Source organism: Gallinula chloropus (assembly GCF_964237585.1).
Source record: "Gallinula chloropus genome assembly, chromosome: Z".
NCBI lineage: Eukaryota > Metazoa > Chordata > Aves > Gruiformes > Rallidae > Gallinula > Gallinula chloropus.
The window spans coordinates 8819195-8840098 of NC_140089.1; the positions used below are offsets into that span (position 1 = coordinate 8819195).

General features: G+C 40.2%; 1 protein-coding gene across 1 annotated transcript in view; it reads right to left on the reverse strand.

Moving 5' to 3' along the window:
* MSH3 (mutS homolog 3) overlaps positions 1–20904 on the reverse strand; it is a gene marked incomplete at its 5' end in the record, with an annotated part of 111482 nt that overhangs the window by 83668 nt on the left and 6910 nt on the right. Inside the window, 4 exons of the mRNA XM_084278982.1 lie at positions 17117–17283; positions 18262–18407; positions 19386–19503; positions 20253–20369. Coding sequence (XP_084135108.1) covers positions 17117–17283; positions 18262–18407; positions 19386–19503; positions 20253–20369 — 548 coding nt within the window. The remainder of the gene's footprint in view (positions 1–17116; positions 17284–18261; positions 18408–19385; positions 19504–20252; positions 20370–20904) is intronic.

The following is a 20904-nucleotide window of genomic DNA, read 5'->3' on the forward strand; positions in this document are numbered from 1 at the left end:
CATCTTTGTGAAACTGATGGAAAACTGTAGGGAAAATAGAAGTAGCAGAGTTTGGGTTTTGGGGTTTTTTTTTCTGTTTCAGTAAGATAAAAATTGAAGGGAAAAATTGTATCTTAATTCTACTAGCAATTGATATTCACTCTACTCTATTAGATTTTTAAAGTTAAGACGTTAGGAAACTGAAGAATAAAACTTCCATTATTACAAATAAATGAAATATTTACCATGTTAGATGGAATAGCTGGATGAAGCTACTCTGTGAAACTGGTTTTGCCAGGTAAGGATTTTGAAACACAAAACACACTGATGATACGTTGTTGTTGAGTTCCTATATTTTAAAGTACAGAAAGTTTCTGGCACAACATAATGAAATCTGTCTACAAAGAATGTTCCTAACAAAACACAAGAATTGCCTTCACCTGGCTTAATACAAAAGGTACAAGGTACTAGTCAACATTCTACTTATAGTAAGTGATGAGACAGAAGCATCTGAGAAGACACACCTATTACAACACATTCAATTTGCATCTGAAATACTATATGTAGATGCACTGCAACAAAAGGACTTCATTTCCACTTTAAGTTCTCTCTCAACCTGAAATTGCATAGCTGTCATCATGACTATGCTTCAAGACAACTTTTTAAGGAATTATGTTAAAATAAAGAGGTTTTTTGATGGTTGGGGATTTTTTCCCTTCTTCTAAATCATCACATCGTGGATCCTGTTAAGAGCACAGAACTCACACAACCAAGAGCTGAGCCTGAACACCAATTCAAACTGACAAAGATTAAAACAGCCACCAAGCACAACAGCCCTGCCATGCCCAACATCTTCATTCTTATCTCTTTCCTTTCACACTGGCATAAAAACTTTGACAACCTTATAGTGAACTGAGTCAAGAATCCTAGCCAGTGAAAAATTTACCTGGCAAGAACAAATTACAATAGTGGTTATTCACTTGTGCCAGTTACCTGCTGTAGTTCACCAGAAAGCCATTAAAAACTACTGTTCTCTGTGTATGAAAAGGGGCAAGGAATAGCAGAAACAATTGCTTAACCCACCAATAGCACTGTTACTGATGAAGCTCCATTCTGAGGTTCCCTTCCATTGTAAGTTAAAAATCAAACACATTACTTTTTAATTAATAACTTTTCATAATACGCTAATTATATATGACAGAATGATTAGGGACATGGTTTAGCAGTTGGACTTGGCAGTGCTAGGTTAACAGTTGGACTTGATGATCTTAAGCATCTTTTCCAATCAAAACTGTTCTATGACACCGTGATTAAAACGCTGTGTGAATTTCATTTCGCTTTTGTTATTTCAAAAAGCTCCACAATTATTTGTAAAGTTTGGCTGAAACCCACACTTGTCCTTTAAACCTTTTCAGAGACATCATACCAAGAGCCACACATAACACTTCTGTGACCAGTACCCTTTTTTTTACCTGGTAGATTCCTGAAATGGACGTACAGACCTTGACTGGGTAGCGATGGGATCCTTCTCTTACAATTACTGCTTTCCCCTCAGTCCTTTCCCTCATTTTTGGGCATGACACCACTGGAAATTTCTCTGACACACACATTACCTTTAATCTACAACATGAGTAGGCTAGAACAAATTCAGAAATATGCAGTGACACTAGAAATGCAATGGTTAGTCCTTTCACATCAGAGCTGAGGTAGTTTGTCTCATCACAGTCCTTTCCTATGCTTTTTATTGCACTTTTGTGTTCAAGATGGTCCATTGTATTTCAAAGGCCCTACACTCACACTAAGTTGCAGAGTGTTTTTCCTGTCTTTCTCCATATTACCAAAGCCACAGCTTCAAAACTAACACCTGTCTGATGGACTGTATGAAGTGCAGGGCTCTGACAGAGTATAGATCTAGGTCTCTATGTCATGTTCATACTCCAGCACAGCATGCCAGGACCAAATAAAAATGATGTATTTACTTTATCTAATCAAGAAAAACCAGGGAACATAACCAAAGCTGTCTCCACTCCTCAGGATTACTTTTTTTTTTTTTAAATATACAGAGTTGGTAGTTTCTACTCTTCCATGGCTCACAAAACTACATTTTAAGCAATAAACAGCAAACAGATTCCAAAATACACATTCCAAAAAAATAATTTAATGCAAGTTAATCATATCTGCATTCAGTTGTGATAGGCATGAAAGCATTTCTTTACTTAGGCAACCCAAAGGCATTAGCATTCAAATTCTTACCTCTGATCCAGGTCTGTGGTCAGAATCTGGCTTTGTCTGCCACATTTGCCTCTCCCATCCAGAGTAGATAATTGCTTACTACTATGGTCTCTAATTTCAGTCCTTTTCAGCTTAGATTCAAAAATCTTTTCTACATTTTGATGTCTCTGTACACTTTAAACAAGCATTATACATTCCCTAGCAGCTGAGAAGGACCATGCAGCCTTCACTGTGCAAACCTGTGTGAGAAATGTAGCAGAAAGAAGTAGCATCCCTGGCTTGCACTGGCTACACAGCGCCCTACACTCCATTCAATTCCCACTTCTGAAACTCCAAGGCTGGCCTACACAGCCAGGCATTAGGTGAATCTGTTTGTAGAATGCCTGCTCAAAAGAGGAGTAAATGCTGTTTAGGTGGAATGATGATTTTGATCAGTTTCTCACTGTCCTGATAGTGCTACTGCACACTAATCTAAAACCTGCATGAGCTTTGATGGAGACAAAACTCTATCAAAAAGCACAATAAAAAGCTTTTCTGGGAAAATGTATGTGCCTTCAAATTCCATTTTTTTTTTAAAAAAAAGCAAATTCCAGTCATGAGTTTACAGTTTCCTAAGATTTTATTTTTAAGCTGTCTGTAAGCCAAAAAATATTGGTTGAGCTATTTTTCTTTTTTACACCAAAGAAACTCTCATGAACAGCTGAGGGAGCTGGGGATGTTTAGCCTGGAGAAGAGAAGGTTGAGGGGAGATCTTATCACCACCTACAACTACCTGAAGGGAGGTTGTAGAGAGGTGGGTTTTGGTCTCTTCACCCAAGTGACAGGAGATGGGACAAGGGGAAATGGCCTCAAGCTGTCCCAGGGCGGGTTCAGATTGGACATTAGGAAAAGGTTCTTCACTGAAAAGGTTATTGGGCACTGGAACAGGCTACCCAGGGAGGGGGCTCAGTCACCATCCCTGGATGCGTTTAACAGACGGGTAGACAAGGTGCTTAGGGACATGGGTTAGTAGAGGATGGTTCTGGTTGGACTCAGTGATCTCAAACACCTTTTCCAACTTAGTGATTCTGTGATAAAAAGACTTTTTTATGGGCAAGGAGTTTATAAAATGGTGTACTGCTCATCCATATACAGATAGGTAACATATATGGTAACATACACACATATTACATATGTGTATACTGTCACCTAGATTATCTCAAAACACAAATCCTGTAACTAGATTTCAGAGACAAATGAGGTATTTTTTGGTCAAAGCCATAAGGAAAAACAATTACACTGTATTTGCAGTATTTACTGAATACTTTATGGTGAAGCTTAACTTTTCCACTTTGAGATACAAATCCATGTGCTGTCTTTTCAGATAATTAAAACTGTTTAAGACATCAATTAATACTGTTAAGTAATGATTTCTGACAACCACACAACTGTTCCACATAAATTAAAGGCTTCTTTTTTCAGCCTTTCACTCTCCCTACTTTGCTTCTCTCAGATACATCAAGAATTGGTTTTTTTTCACAGCAAATGCAAATCCTACCCTGTGAATGGAATTGTTGGAGGAACTGGTCAGTGGATAAGGAATTGGTTGGATGTATCCAGATACTGGTGGGAAATAGTTTCTTGTCTGGATGGAGATCAGTGACAAGTGGAAGCTCTTGGGGGGGGTTCGGGGACTAATACTGTTTAATCAGTGACATAGCCAGTGGGGCTGAGTGCTCAGCAAGTCTGCAGATGACACCAAGCTGAGTGGTGTGGTTGACATGCCTGAGGGAAGGGATGCCATCCAGAGGGGCCTGGACAAGCACAAGAGGTAGGCCCATGTGAACCTTATGAGGTTCAACAAGGACAAGTGCAAGGTCCTGCACATGGGGTGCAGCAACACCAGTATTAATATAGGATGGAGGATGAAAAAAAATGCCCTGAGAAGAACAACTTTGGGTGAAAAACTGGACATGAGCTGGCAATGTGCACTTGAAGCCCAGAAAGTCAACTGTATCCAGGGCTGTATCAAAACCAGTGTGACCAACGGGTCCAAGGAGGGGATTCTTCTCCCCCTCTATTCAGTGAGACCCAACCTGGAGTACCACATCCAGCTCTGGGGTCCCAAGTACAATGCAGACATAGACCTGTTGGAGCAAGTTCAGAGGAAGCCACAAAAATAGTCAGAGGGCTGAAGCACCTCTCGTGTGAAGACAGGCTGAGTTGGGCTTGTTCACCTTGGAAAAGAGAAGGTTCCAGGGATATTTTACTGCAGCCTTTCAGTACCTGAAGGAGCTACAGGAAAGATGGAGAGAGACTTTTTACCAGGGCCTGTAGTGACAAGACAAGGGGCAATGATTTCCAATCGAAAACAGGTAGATTTAGACTGGACATAAGAAAGACATTTTTATAATGAGGGTGGTGAGGTCCTGGAACAGGTTGCCCAGAGAAGTGGTACTGGTCCATCCCTGGAAACATTAAAGGTCAGGTTGGATGGAATTCTGAGCAACCTGATCTAGTTAAGATATCTCTGCTGATTACAGAGAAGACTTTAAGGTCCCTTCCAATCTCAATTAGACTTACATCCTCCCTAGGGAGGGCAGTTGATGACTTGCTTTCCATCTTAAGGTCCCTGTCAGCCGTGACTTTGTACAGGGGTGTGTAGAGGAAAAGAACAGAGCCAAGCAGTCTGATGTAAGGAATGCCTGAAATCTTGCCTACATAGGGCAAACAAAAGGGCAGAGGCATGAAGAGGTGGCAAAAAGTCAAGAATGAAGGTAACAGTTATAAGAGAACAGGCAGAAGGGATGGAGGGGCAGGACAGTTACCTTCCACCTTACTAGAAGCAGAATGACAGGCACAACATAAAATAGAAAGAGGAATAAAGTATATTTGCTAGAAATGGTTTATAAGTACATCCATCTGCCTCTGCAGAAAGATTCTTTCACAAAAACAGAAAGCAAAAATCCATACATGAAACCTTTTTACATTTAAAAAGTACTCTATTTCTAAGCTTTGTACTAGAGGAGTTAATTCAAGGTCAGGCTTGATGGGGCTCTGAGCAACCTGATCTCACTGCAGGGAGGTTGGACTAGATGGCCTTTAAAGGTCCCTTCCAACCTAACACATTTGATGATTCTGTGATTATTATACCAGTGAATTCAAAATATTTATTAAGAACTGAGAAAATATCTATGTAGATTTAGAAGCAAACCTAAGTACAAATTTCTAACAAACATTTCTACTATTCCAGTTTCCCAGAGGAAGAGTCCATGCTTAAAGTACACTCTTCACAACTGTAATTTGCCAAAAGCCCCTTACCTATGCCATATATCAAAAAGGACATCTGTTAAGAGAGATAAATGTTCTAAGTCAGTCAAGCACAAAATGAAATTGTTAAAGATAGCCTGAAAGATAAAGCTTGTTCCCTTTTGCAGTTCAGTAGATTGATGGCACATAAAACCCTATTTCAATCTCCTTCTCTTCAAAATTAAGCAAAGGAATATATTTGGGTTTTTAATGAAAAATAAATATATCCATGGCCTTTCTTTCTTCCTTGATTCCACGGGGGTTGGGAACCACCATTACAAGACCATTGCTCTTCATGTTGTAGTATCACTGCTAGCCTGCATGTCAAACATGCAGACCATCTCAGTCTTTCTCCCATACTCATTTCACATCATCACATTGTTTTGATTAAAATTACTGAGTTTCTAACTCCTAGCACTAACAACAAGTGCAGGAAATGTGGGAAGAAGTAATGTCTGAGAAATTAACACATCCAAGGCATCCATGATGCGGCTGTTCCTCCCGGAAAGACTGACATCCCTCATAAACTTCAAAGAATTATGAAATAAAGGAGTGGTTACTAAAAATATAAAATGCTCAGACTTCAATAAATATGCCAACAAACATTTGTGAGCTGATAAAAATAAATAAAAATCTGCACACCAGCTCTAAGACCTTAACAATTCTTCTCCATTTGAATCTGTGCACTCTTTGCAGCGTTTTCAATGAGTGGAATGAAAGAAAACACACAACTGATGGTCTGTTTTTAAGTTGGCATCAAACATACCTATGCTGCTTCACAGTATATTAGCTCCTCCACAATAAAAGGTCCAGTTAGATTGCTTCTCAATGAAACAGACAAGTTACCTTCACATTTAAAACACAGAACATGCACACTGGAAGTTACCATGGACCAGCCAACATGCAGGACAGCCTAAAGCATACAGTTACAGCAGAAAAGCACTGATGTAAATGGACTTCTCAAAAAAGGATTTTACTTCAATTCAAAACTCACTTTCAGTCCAAAGGAGCTGCCAGTTAAGTTTGGGGTTTGGCTATTTTTAAGAAAAGCAGCTTACTTTTTTTTTTGGTCACCTCAAATCTTATGAGGAGCAGCTGAGGGAGCTGGAGCTGTTTACCTTGGAGAAGAGGAGGCTGAGGGGAGGCCTTATCACCAGCTACAACTACCTGAAGGGAGGTTGTAGAGAGGTGGGCGATGGTCTCTTCAGCCAGGTGACAGGGGATAGAACAAGGGGAAATGGCCTCAAGATGCACCAGGGCAGGTTCAGATTAGATGTTAGGAAAAAATTCTTCACTGAAAGAGTTGTCAGGGCCTGGAACAGGCTGCCCAGGGAGGGGGTGGAGTCACCATCCCTGGATGTGTTTAAAAAAAGGATAGATGAGGTACTTAGGGATATGGTTTAGCACTGGATGGGAACGGTTGGACTCGATGATCTTAAAGGTCTTTTCCAACCTTGTGATTCTGTGATTCAAAGCACGTGAACAAGTGCTTGGTTTATGGTAAAGACCAGAGCACTGCCTAAGATCTGTACAGTTAAAGTTAGTGGTGCATTCAATACTGTTACAAGTCATTTATACCTAAACTTTCATATAGCTGAGACAATGTACAGGTTTAAGCATGTGCATGTGTGTGTGGCCTCCACAGCATGCAGTCACTATACTGACAGTTGTACAACACTCCAGCTTACACAAGCCTGCGAGATGTATGCAAAACATCTGCACAGGCTTATCAGAAAAGCAACACCCATTAGTAAACACTCATTTATGTGAATGATAGCTATACTATCTAAAAACTGGACACTACATTGCAAACACAAATCACATCAGATTAAAAATGGTATTTGGGGTTTTTTATGTTTTTTTATCAAAGCAACGACCTCTATCTCAAGTTATAAAAAATTTCAAATGTAAATGGAAACTGTTCCTTCATATTAGGATTGCTGAACTTGGGAATTCAGTAACATTCTCTCAACTAATGCACCACTATTATTTTCCTTGCAGGTATCTAAGAAAAATTAGTTATTACTAATTGTTTCCATCTCTTCCCTCCCTAGGACCAGGTACAGCAGCATGGTGCTGCCACCTCCTGGAGGACAGAAGTCTAGAGTTATAGGCTGCCATCAGGGTTTGCAATTTAAAAGCTTCAGTACCATTCCCTGGCTGAGAAACTTCTGACAGCTGCAGTGAAAAGTCAACAGTATACAAATATATACAGGGAGACATAAGCAATGACCATTAAAATGGCAAGAGAGGACAATAAAAAGCCAAACTGCTTACATGTCACTTCCTGCAGCTTCTGATCTATCCTGTAACAAAAAAATCAAATAGGTGCTGTCCCAATTTTCATCTGGCAGAGACTTAATTTTCACAGGAAGCTGGGAGAGACACAGCCAGGACACCTGATCCAAAATATCCTAAGGGGTGTTTGATACCACATGACAACATGCTTAATATATGGGGGGGGAGTTGGCTGGGGAGGAGAATCCCTGCTCAGAACAGGCTGGGTATTGGTTCTGAGCACTGAGCAAACTGCACTGCGAGTCACCACTTTGTGTATTTTTTTACTGGTATTGTTATTTCCACCATTCCTTTGCTGTCCCACTAGAAAGTCCTTATCCCAGTGCAGCAGGTTTACCGATGTTTCCTGATTCACTTAAAACATGACAGTCCCTTTTGTCACCCAACATGGGGCCCAAAGGGTGAGGTGACAGATCCAGATTAAGTCCAATGTACCCGACCTGCGTGATGAAGGTTTGTATGGAGCTCACCATAATCCCACACCCAACTCATTGGCAACCATAGACTGGAAAGATGAAGAAGCAGTGGATGAAGTGGTTGGCTAACTCCAGCAATATGAAGAAAGGCTCTCTTCCTGCCCTTGTCTGGACTGCAGTAAAGCTGTCCCAGAAGGTCCAGCAACTCAAAGAAAATATATGATATTCCCTACCTGTATGGACCAGTATCTCAGCTGTTAGGAGTAAGTATTTCTCTGCTCTAGAGAGAATAAATAAAGGATACACACTACGAGGCACCCTGCATGACAAAGGAGAGGAAATGAGGAAATAGGATGGAAAACCCACCTCTACCATACAAGCATGAGTACATGACTTGCAAGGAAGAACAATCACAAAAGGGGATTCTTCCAGGAAAACTCCTAGTCCAGCTTCCAGTGGAGAGTTCCCCAAATGCAGTGGAAGGCCTAAACTTACTTATGATCCTCTTGAAGGGGCTTCTAAGTCATTTTCACAAGAAGTAATTTCCAGGATTAGAGGGGCCATATGGACTTCCCATATGGCCAGTGCAGAAGTCCAATGGAGAGTGGTGGCTGACAGTGGACTATTGTGGCCTGAATCAAGTCACGGTGCCCATGAGTGCTGCTGTGCCAGACATGCTGGAACTCCAGTATGAACTGGAGTCCAAGGCAGGCAACTGGCACACCACAACTGATACTGCTAATGCATTTTTCTCAATCCCTCTGGCAGCACAGCACAGGCCACAGTTTGCTGTCACTTTGAGCATCATCCAGTACACCTGGAATTGCCTGCCCCAGGGGTGGAAACACAGTTCCACCATCTGCCATGGGCTGATCCAGACTGTGTTAGAACAGGGGGATGCCCCAGAGCACCTCCAATACATTGAAGACATCATAGTATGGGGTGACACAGCAGAGGTAGTTTTTGAGAAAGGGAAGAAGATAGTCCCAATCCTCTTGAAAGCCTATTTTGCTATCAAATGAAATTAAGGGGCCTGCTCAAGAAATCCAGATTTTAGGAATAAAATGGCAGGACAGACATCATCAGATCCCAGTGGATGTCATCAATAAAATGGCAGTGATGTCTCCACTGACCAACAAAAAGGAGACACAAGCTTTATTAGGTAGTGTGGGTTTCTGGCAAAATTCCAAACTACAGTCCCATTGTAAGCCCTCTCTACCATGTAACCCAGAAGAAGAACGATTTCCAGTGGGGTCCTGAGCAGCAACAAGCCTTCAAACAGGAGACAGTCCATGCAGTAGCCCTTGGGCAAGTCCAGGCAGGGCCCAATATAACAACTGCATTCTACACCACAGCCAGGGAGAACGCAGAAAGCACCAGGGGAGACCCCAGGTCGACACCCGTGGTTCTGGGGATACAAAGGATCTGAAGCCTGCCACACTGAGAGAGACATACTGGCAGCGTATGAAGGGGTTGGAGCTGCTTCAGAAGTGATTGGTACTGCAGCACAGCTCCTCCTCACACAAACTGGACAGAAGGCAAAGATATATATATCTCAAAGACAGGAAAAGCAGTGGTGATTAATTGAAAAGTGTAGGATCTGGGCATGACGTAGATGGTACAGAATAAGGGGGGGACAGCATCCAGCGGGGGAGGAGTGAGCAAGCAGCTGTGTGGCGCTTTGTTGCTGGCTGGGGCTAAACCATGACAGGTGCCAAAACATTAAAACAAACACTTCAGAGTTCTAATTTTCCTGATTCCTTCAATTAGGTGGTATTTTTACTAATTAAAAAGTTAAATTTTTTGACGGTAAGAAATTGTACCAGCATAAAGATCAACTTAATCATTCTTCATTTAATAATTTCTGGCTCAAGTACTGCAAAAGAAAAAGCCAAACCCAAAGAGAGCACACAAAAATTATAGAATCACAGGGGCTGGAAGGGACCTCAAGAGATCATCGGGTCCAACCCCCCTGTCAAAGCAGCTCCCCAGCTCATACTGCACAGATAGGCAACCAGATGGGTCTTGAATATCTCCAAAAATGCCACAAATACAGGTCCTGCACACAGCATGTTTTCCATGCTGCTTGCAATCATGTGAAAAATAATGTATCTCTGAACCAGGTATGAACTGCTGGGGAAGCTCATCAGAGCATGCATCTTCTCTTTTGCCTGGAGGAATTTACAAAAACACATGGGCAGAGCAAGGCCAGCAAAGGTCAGCTGTTACTGTAACCAGCAATATTAACTTTTTTTTTATGTAATGTATCATTCAGGTTAAGAAAAGTGCTTTGCCCTGCATTTAGACACAGAGCTTTACAACTACTTTCCCACATTTTTCTAGTGACAACTCTGCAGGCAGAGAAACAGATTTCATCTAAAGGATGTCAATGCTTGCATTGTGTCCCAGGCTGTGAAGGGCAGTGAGATAGGCACTGGTAAAGAAGTAGACCTCACTCATAAGCAATTTGTCAGAAGAGATTTAAGCTCCGTGCTCCCCTCACCTGAAACGCAATAGAAGGCAGTAACGACCCACAGTACTGAAAACACCATGTTTCATGACTGCAACAAGATTAAATTGCAGAAAACCCCAAACCTGTCCAACAGTTCTTTCAGGTAATTATGTGATTTGGTATGTGTATGTGTTGTGGATTGTCTATTTAAACAAGTGAGTTATGACACGACCAATATTCTTCAAGCAGTTCTCCATACAGCTGAGTTGCCAAGGCCACAAACTGGATTATTAGCAGTGCAAAAAACCCTTTTCAGTCAGTAAACATCTGTTCAGTGATGCATTTGGGGGGTTTATTTACAGAAAATAATTCACATGCTGTTTTTGTACTTTACTTGCTTTTTTCCTGCTGCAAATTCAACTGCTTGTAGCCTCTGTTTATACAAAACATTCTCAAGATGTTTGTCACATCTTGCCTTTCACTTAAAAATCCATGGGAACAGTACAAGCTATACAAACCATGAAACCACTGGTTTGTGTGATTACCAACCCTTTACTCCTCTGTTCAGGAATTTCATGTGCAATACATTTCACTCTCGCTGTAACCATTTGGTGCCTTGTCTTTGCCACTACAAGCCTTCCTGTCCTTCCTCACATTTTATACTCATTTACAAGACTTCACCAGTTCATTCCAGCTGAGCTTCTGCTCCTTGACTGATGACATACATCTGTAACTCTGTCCATGATAGTAGTTAGTAATTAATAACAGTACTGACCAATCCATGTAATAATTCAGCTATAGCTCACCCCTATACCCTTTACAAGTTAACTTAAAGGACAGCTGCACTGCTGCATTCTACTACAGCACCACACAATCTGAAACAAGTATCTGAAAGGCATCTAATTCTTGATAAAAAGGGGAAGGTAAGACGAGAAGAAACAACCAAACAGCAATCAAATACCACCACCAGCAGTGCCACAGCTAATGCTCTGGGCTGGGAAGAGATCACAACAGGACATTTAAAGGAAAAGGCCTGCATTGCATGTAATGATAGAGAATCAGGTATTTGAGGAATTCAGCCTAGGAGTAATTCAGTCATACCCATGAGCAGGGAAGATTTTAGTTCTAAATACATTTGAAAGAGAATGGAACTCCAGGGAACAAACTCCAAGCCAAAGACAACGCTGCAGTACTCAGGTGAAAACAGAAACATGAATGTCATAATCAGAGAGGAAAAAAATATCCTACAATATATTACAGGAGAAGGAGTATCAGGCTCACCTACAGACTAAACATAGCAGTGCATGACAGAGGTTGTGTCAAAACTGCCTCCCAGATTACAGATCCAAGCTAACAGGAGAAAGACATTATGCTGTGCAAATAGAATAAAGTGAAAAATCTGTGGGTACAGACAAGAGGTTAGTTATCATATCACCCTGATTTTAGACTGTTGGCCAGACATCAAACCAGACATGTAAAAAACTCACAACAGTGCAGACCTGGGTGAAATGATGCTTTGGAATGCAAGTGACATATTGTGATCTGCGTGTTTTTACATGGTGTCAAAAGAATGTTGCTGAGTAAAATAGTACATAAAAACAGGCAAATGGAAATAATACACAGCAAAGCATTGGGACACACTTAATATGTGCTGGATTTTTCACTGAATCAGAAAAGGAGGACATGAGAAGAGCAAGAACAACCAAAAGGGAAAGCCTCAAAAATTACCTCAGGAAGACCAACAGTACAAACTGTTAGAACAGACAGTATGTTAAGGAGGATGGGTACTGTCGAGCTTGGAGCACAAAACATAGTGTTGTCCTGTAAAAACATGTATTTTTGAAGAAAAGGATGTTTTCTTCATTTTCTAGAAAAGAAACTAAAAGCGTTCAAAGGTTTTCCTCCAGCCAGGACAGCACTTGCAAACAGATGTTACGAGCTGTATGGGAACAGAACACTACCCATCAGAACAGTTTGTTCTGAACCTGTTTTCTGTAACATACTTTTAACTCATGCTTTGCTTTCAAAGGAAGGCTTTCCAGCAAAACTGACCTCCAGTTCAGTGCCCTTGAATAGTACTTTTATAGTCATTACTTCTGTCCTTGAATAGTACTTTCTTGGTATTCATTTCCACAGACAACCTCTGCCACAACATTGACAATAGCAGCATTTCATTTACCACCTGAACAGCAACATGCCAGAAACAAACAGAAGTGGAACCATGCCACACATTTTGATACATTTGCTTCCATGAGTTCTCAATTACCAAAGGGGAAAGTCTGTGACTCGTAACACAAATCTACACCACAAATCGAACTATTTTTTAAAGTTAACTGAGGTTGGTAAACACCAGGTTAATCCAAATGGCCAGGCAGAATCTTCACGAGGTGGGTGAGTCTAGCTTCATTTATATCAGTGGCAAAATAACATTTGATTAAGGCTAGGATTCCCACACACCCCCCCAAGTATGCAATTTATCTAAACTGGCTTCATACTAACCAAATTAAAACTCCATTGTCAGAACAAATCACACAAACAGCTAACTACTACCACACTCACATCTAGCTTTGCTTACTGCTGACTCCACTGATAGCCCTGCCTAACCTGGACATGAAGAACTTCAGGAACCAATGTTCCACTTCCTCAGCAAACTGCTTTCTTGGGCACAGCTCAAGCTGGTGCCCTCACAGTTCTTAAAACAGCTCTGCTGCTGCCTCAGTCATTTATTAACTTCCTGTAAAATTTGTTTCATTCTCCCTATTGTGAGACTGTGTTTACAGCCACATACAAACATGTAACTATTTTTCCACTTATCAGCAGAATAAGAAAACTCTTCATTGACACTGTACCACATAAAAGTTAAAAAGTAATGTAGCTGCTTTCCACTATGTATTTTATTTGCACTTTCATTTCTGACTCAAAACTTTTTACAACTATTTTACATTAATCCACAGAAATAATTTCTACCGCAATTAAGTACTCGTTAAGCCTAAGTAGTACCTCTTGGTGACTGACAAGCAGATTTAAACACTAAAACCTTTCTGCTGAGTTGTCTCTTGTTTCTGACAAACACAAATTTAGAACAGCAGCACCCTGACAATCAGCTGTTTTTTCCTTTTGTGAGGGGTGTTCCTTTGATCTGAACTTGGCTGTGAAAGCATACACAATACCAAAATAGAAGCATCAGTAAATAGTGGGAATGACATGGATGATCCTGGATGTAACTGTGTGGCAATGAAAACAGGAAGAAGGATGTACAGCATTCCACTGAGGAAATATGTACATTATGTATGGCTTCTTTCTGTAGAATAAAGGCAGACAGCCATGTACACCAGTATATAATATTTGTATTTGGTTTTTGTATATTTGGGGAAAAAAAGAAAGAAATTTAAGGTAAGCAAACAGATACTTTCAACACTGTCAACATAACCAGGTGTATATCTACAGAATATACCTGCTTCTCTGGACTACTTAATTGAATATATTTTTTAATAACTATTAGCACACTCTTCCTGGTGGAGGAGACCAAGGACATCACCATGGTCACTCAGCACAACATTCCAACATGCAACATCCCAATCCAAATTTCCCCAAGTTACTCAGACAACACCTGGTGCAATTCTTACATGACATGGGCACACAGTGAAGAGAAAGGCCCTTCTCTTCTCTGCTCCTAATGACTCCAAGCTGTACAGCTCCTTGGACTACTTTTGTCTCCAATCTCTACTCTGATTTAATAAATTTGGTGGATTTCTGCTGCATTATAAAAACACAAGGAGATGGAGAGCCTTCTTGTAACACAAGATGTAGTTTGGATGACTGTAGTCAGAAAGGTCTTTCAAAAAACCCTATGGAAATTAAACCTTTCCCAGCTGGCAGGTGATTCTCACCAGGAGTTGTTAGAAAAAAAAGGAGACAGAAATTACCAGGTCAGTGGACAACTGAAAACTTTAGACTACTTGTGATGTAGTAAAATTACTGCCTGTATAAAAACAATTACATAAAAACTGAAGCCTAGTTAAAAGCACAAGAAAGCTGCATATTGGAACCACTTAAATTAGTATTAAATACTTCAGGGCCCTCTAGTGGTTTTACAAGAAAATCCATGAAGAATTGGTTTTGAAAGAAGGCTACTGGAGTACTTTGAGATATGTTTTATTTTTACCACTCCCATGTCATTAAGGGTATTTAGTCTGGAGAGCTGCCTTAATTACCAAAAAGGGGAAAAAAACCCTACAAACTAATTTCTTTTCATAAAATCTGCTAACGTGTGGTATTTTTTCTCATTATATAGAAATGAGAAGTTAATACTTCCATTTTCAGCACAGTAACAAAAACGAAAACAAAACAAAAATACACACACATAAAAATATCTCTCTCAAACCTGCATCAGAATTACCCCTTAATGCATTACTACAATACTTGTTTCTGAAAAATGCATTTGCTTTGTCAGTTTAACATTCTACCTCACTCTGGCTTCCACAACAGCAGCAACAAAACCAAAACAAAACAAATAAAAACAAGAATTGTTAATCTTTATCATGGCATATTTAGAAATGTTTTGGACATATTTCTATAGAATTGATTGGCAAAAAGAGAAAGTTGTCAGCACACCAAAAATGTGTATCTGTTGCCAAATGGAATATGCTTGTTACCTCCTAACCTGGCATTTTACCTGTCCAGGTCCTAACAGACCATTTTACTGTAAGAAAATCGATTGATTAGAGTTGACCTTTTCAACTCCTTGGGGCTTTGCAGTCCATACACAATCTGAGGGAAGGGACAAGTCTAGTAGGACAAGTGCACACCACAATCATAGCCATCACAACACCAACTTAATGATGACAAACACAGCACTTCCACAAGTCATCTTTTTGTAGGATGCCCAACAACAAATGAGACATTTTCAGTCCATCCTCTCAGTCCTGCACTCGCATACACATGCCCCTGAAGGCTCCATAGCTGAGTAGAGCAGTATCTGTGCAAGTTCCTATGCTGTGCCACAAAGTCAGCTTTTCCTGAAGCCATGCCTGCTTACCCACCACTTCAACTTTCTTGGTTTTCTAAAAGGGGATGAAGAAGCATTACACTGGCAGGTAGGGAAAGGAATGCCTGTGGAGAAGACTGATTAAGTAGCTCACCCATCTGGAGCACATGGAGTTTAAGGTGAGGTAGTCATGGTTCAGAGTTATTTTGTTAAGAGGCTAACACTCATGTGCCCATGCATTTGTGCAGTTTACAAAATGGGAGGGTAATGATATTTGTATCTGCCTCCCAAGAATTTTTACCTATGTAAACACTGATTTTATTTTTGCTTTCATATGTTAACAAAACTGGAGCTAAATATTACTCTAATTAACTCAAAACAGAAATGCAAAGCTCTAAGCTAAATGTCTACTGCCCAGAGCTGCACGGTTTAAGAAAAAAACAAGCAAAACAACACAAACCAAACATGTAACACCAGTTTCATATCCCAAAGATAGGTTCATGACCTCTGAAATAAACTCAAGAGATCACATGTTGGTTGGTAGTGTGGGACCAAGACATCTGAACAAAACCAACAAACGTTTAGGTGCAAGAATCTTTCATAGGCCTGAGAGACACAATACAAATTTCAGTCTAAATGGAATTTAAGAATGAGTGCCCAGAACTCAGTGGGATTTGTGGAATTTCAACCCAGCAGCTAACTACAGCCATTCTCAAACAGGCATTTACAGAACTACACATCCATGTCTGCTTCCATATCTAAACTCTATCGATAGCTCGCAAGGCCAGTGATATCCTGGGCTCCATCAGGAGAGGAGTGGCCAGCAGGGACAGGGAGGTGATTGTCCCTCTCTACTCTGCCCTCATGACGCCCCATCTGGAGTCCTGTGTCCAGATCTGGGGCCCACAATATGAGAAAGATGTGGAACTATTGGAGAGGGTTCAGAGGAGGATGCAAAGACGACTAGAGGGCTGAAGCACCTCCCCTAAGAAGAGAGGCTGAGGGAGCTGGGCTTGTTCAGCCTGGAGAAGAGAAGGCTGCGGGGGGACCTCATTGCAGCCTTTCAGTACCTGAAGGGAACATACAAACAGGAGAGGAATCAACTTTTTAAAAGGGTAGACAATGGCAGGACAAGGGGGAATGGATTGAAGCTACAGGAACTAAGGTTTAGATTAGATATTAGGGGGAAGTTTTTTACAGAGAGAGTAGTGAGGTTCTGGAACAGGCTGCCCAGAGAGGTGGTGGATGCCCCGTCCCTAGAGGTGTTCAAGGCCAGGTTGGATGGGGCCCTGGGCAATCTTGTGTAGATCCAGGCTGCAGGTTGGTGTCCCTGCCTGTGGCAGGGGGGTTGGAGCTCTATGATCCTTGGGGTCCCTTCCAACACATGCCATTCTATGATTCTATGACAGCTATGCTGTCACTAAAAAGGCAAAAAAAACCCCAACAAAATCCCACAGAACATACCTCATGGAGGTTATACTGTTAATGAGCTTTTCAGATTGATCTGACAAAGTGGATGGAAGTATTATTTCAACTGGTTGCAGACGCAAAACCCGGCTCTCTAATTCCAAGCGAGATGCGCAGTCCCGAAAACTGTCAAAAATCACTTCTCCAGTAGTTGGTTGGATGGCCTGCCAAAAAAAAATACAATAAAAAATATGCACTGAATATTTAGATTTTCAAGGAGTGTTTCTACGCCTAAATCCTTAAGTGAAAGAAAATTTGTGGCGTATAGTACAAAATTATATAGCACCCACACACTTAGTGAAAGTGACAGACCAGAAAACATAACTGTGTTTTTCAAATGCATGATATGATAATAACTTCAAAAGACTACCACAATTTTCTCTTGGCAAATGATAACAATACCTTAAAAACATAAATATGTTGTTATCATCAGTCCATCGCTGCTCAATTCTCATTACTAGGCAAATCTGTATCATTGGAAGTCTATGGAGGGTATACGCAATTCAGACTGGAAACTGCCACCCTAGCACATAGCTGTTCTCTCCTAGTTGCAGTGTGACATTCAAACACAAGAACAATCAAGATGCTTTTAATAAGCTGGTAATAAATCACCAGCAGACTGGTAAGCACTGTGTTTTGCCAGTTAAACAATCCTAGTTTTCATCTTCAGCATAAAAGAGAAAACAAATCTGAAGGGTAAAGAGTAAGAAAGCCTAACTTGTTCCCTCTAAACAACAGTACTTTGTACAGTAAAAAAAAGATCACAGTCTTTAAAATGTTGACCCTGAAAAATGTTTACAGTTAGTAAAGCATCTGAAATAATTATTTCCCTGTACTTGGTTAAAACCTATTTGTTTCCAAGTGATATGGCAGCAAAACCAGTATCAGGATTATCCAATTATCAACTCCAAATGTTTTCAGTAGTTTTGAAAGAAAAAAGTCATCGCAATTCACACACAAATGGCATCTTACCTAAGCTGCATCTTGTTACACACACAAAAAACCCAAACAAAAAAATCTAAAAGACAGAACAATCACGTATTTAAGATAACCACCCACCTCTCCAAAAACCGAATAAAACAACTCCCCCCAAAACCCCACATATACCCTAAAATACCAACTCCCCTGTGAAACTAACTTACCATAATGCCTATAACAATGTCACCTTTCTTCCTGTCCTTTAAGTTTTCTCCATTTTCACAGATACAGAGGAGGTAGTTATCAGGGACATCTGTTGTCACCTCTTCAACATCTACAGAATCATCTAGCTTCAGCAGAGGGTTCACATGTAACAAATGTTAAAAAAAATTGTACACAGATTTCGGTGGATTTTTCACCTTCTAGGTCTCAGTCCCTTTCAACCCAATTTTGTATTGGGCCTTCTCAACTAAAGGTCTACTTGATTTTTATTAGCTTGACTTGTACTATGATTTTAGTGAACTTCAGATGACTGACAGCATGAGGACTGAAGTCAGGAGTTCTCTTCACAGGACAGGGAGTTACATGATGCAAAGGTTTCATCAACTCACACAAAGGCCATATTTGACTAGGAATTCTAGAAGTTTTCCAACAAAATCTTAATACTGTTTTATCTGCTTTCCTGATCTACTACTTAAATCCCACCTCACAGGCATTAATCTAACAACCTTTTTAGGTTTTTAGCAAGTACTACCTTGAGAAATTAAAGAAAAAACTATGAGGTAGTTAAGGCAGAAGACAGGAAAACAAAAACTGGGAGGAAATAAATTAAGAAATAACTTCACTGTTTAAAATCTGTTTCTCTTTTTTTTTTTTTTTTGCATTTTATTTGTTACAACAGTCAGGAGTTAATTACCTAACTGGTTTTTAGCAGCCCGTTGATTTTATCACCTTCTTCTCACTTAAAGCGAATTGTTGACATCAGTCAGTTCTTGCTTTACATCCTCCTGAATCACTAATGCTTTGCATTCTCAATCAGGACAAACACCTGGTTAAAAACAAGACCTACAGAATACTGTAGACTTGAGAAACCCACTCTCTTGACTTCAGAAAGCAACTACAACAAACATAAAAGCTCTGGTGTTTCACAACAAACCTAAAGGCCTAAAGATTAGGTTCTCTATAAAGCAAACATGTCTTTTTACCACAACATAAAATTGAAGGAAATTTATTTCCTAATGCTGCTCTTATGTCAGCCACAGGTTCCATCTAGGTGATAATATCAGAACTATGGCCTCCCATATACAAAAAATTAGAGCCTGAAACCAAATGTATTTGAAAAGGATATCTTCTCCAATAAGTGTAGACTTTGTGTAGAGAGCAGTCAGCTTCCGGCTGAAGAGAGAGCTTTTATTTTCTCCTGCAGCCTTCAGTGCTGCAGTTTCCATTTGTTTTATTACTCCAACCTACAGGCACACAGACAAGAAACAGAGTTAGCTTTTTGATAATAAATTACTTTTTTTTTTAATTTTATAGATTTTGTGACCTTTTAGGATGTGCAAACAGCAAGTGAATCATTAAAGCTGAGCAGGAAGGGCAGAGGCTAGCATCAATCCTACTAATGAGACTGTAATGTACTGCTTTTCCTTAGGCTCTACCCACTAACTGCCCTGTCAACTTCTGCCCCAGTGCTTCTTGCCCTATTTGGAAACAATTTAGCTAGAGGTCACCACTTGCCAGACAATGGTTGCTACAATCAATTTAAATTCAACAAGTTCTTTTCTCTTAAAAAGAAAAAAATAAGAAAAAAACAAAGTTATCAACAAAAAGCCACAGAATTACAGGGATCAAAACAGTAAGAGTGAAAAAAAATAAGGAAAGTAAGGATGTGAGTAGTGAGAGTGCATGTATAAATCTCTCTTTGTCAAATGCAAAGACTTGACAAGAAACTGAGCGAAAAAATCGTTCTAGAACTGTTCTAGAAAATATGAAGATACATTTCTGTAAAACAGAGGAACCTTTATTCTACCTAAATTTCATGACATTCCCGAAAATAGAAAAGTTACAACAAATGAAAGCTAGGCATTTCCACTGCAAAAACAAGCAATAACGAGTTTCCCACTTTTCAGTGAGAAACAAAACTCTGGTACAGTAAATGCAAGTTATCTCAGTGCTGTTCTGTGCTTAACATAATTTAATAAGAGCCAGAAATAACCTTATATCCTTTCGCTACAAGCCGCCGCACGTGGACGAACAGCCTGTGACTTGGTATACTGGCAGTCATGAAGTTATGATCCGGGTGACAATAGATGTTCAGTTCTTTAGCTGCAATCTGCAAAGCACAAGAAGAGCCATCCAGTAGTTCAAAACCCAAAGCAGGAGGAGGAGTTCCTCTCCGTAACAACAACTACGATGAGAAGTCCAGCATCAGAAGGAAAACACCACAGGGAGAAAGCCCAGAGAGCTGGGCTCCTCCACCTTCCTATCCTAGCACCTTCTCATCAAGAGGGGCTTCAGTAGCACAGACTTCCCATGTCAGAGTGCTACTCTGCACCCTGATCTTTCACCTACACATCAGGCATGGATTCTGCAACGCTGCTCAACAAAGTGTCAATTAATTTTCACAACACTAAAAATGGAGAAAGAATAGAGCTACTTTAATTTAAGTTATAAAGACAGAGTTAAGCCAGCTAACCAATTAACATACTGAAAAATCAGTAACAAACAACAGTGGAAACTAAATACTTCATTAAAAAAAAAAAAAAAGAGTAGCAAGACTTGTTAAAATATGACGTTTTAACATACTATTTGTATTTGGTTATTATAGCAAAAAGGTGTACATTCACTGGTGAGGGAGTCTCAAGCAG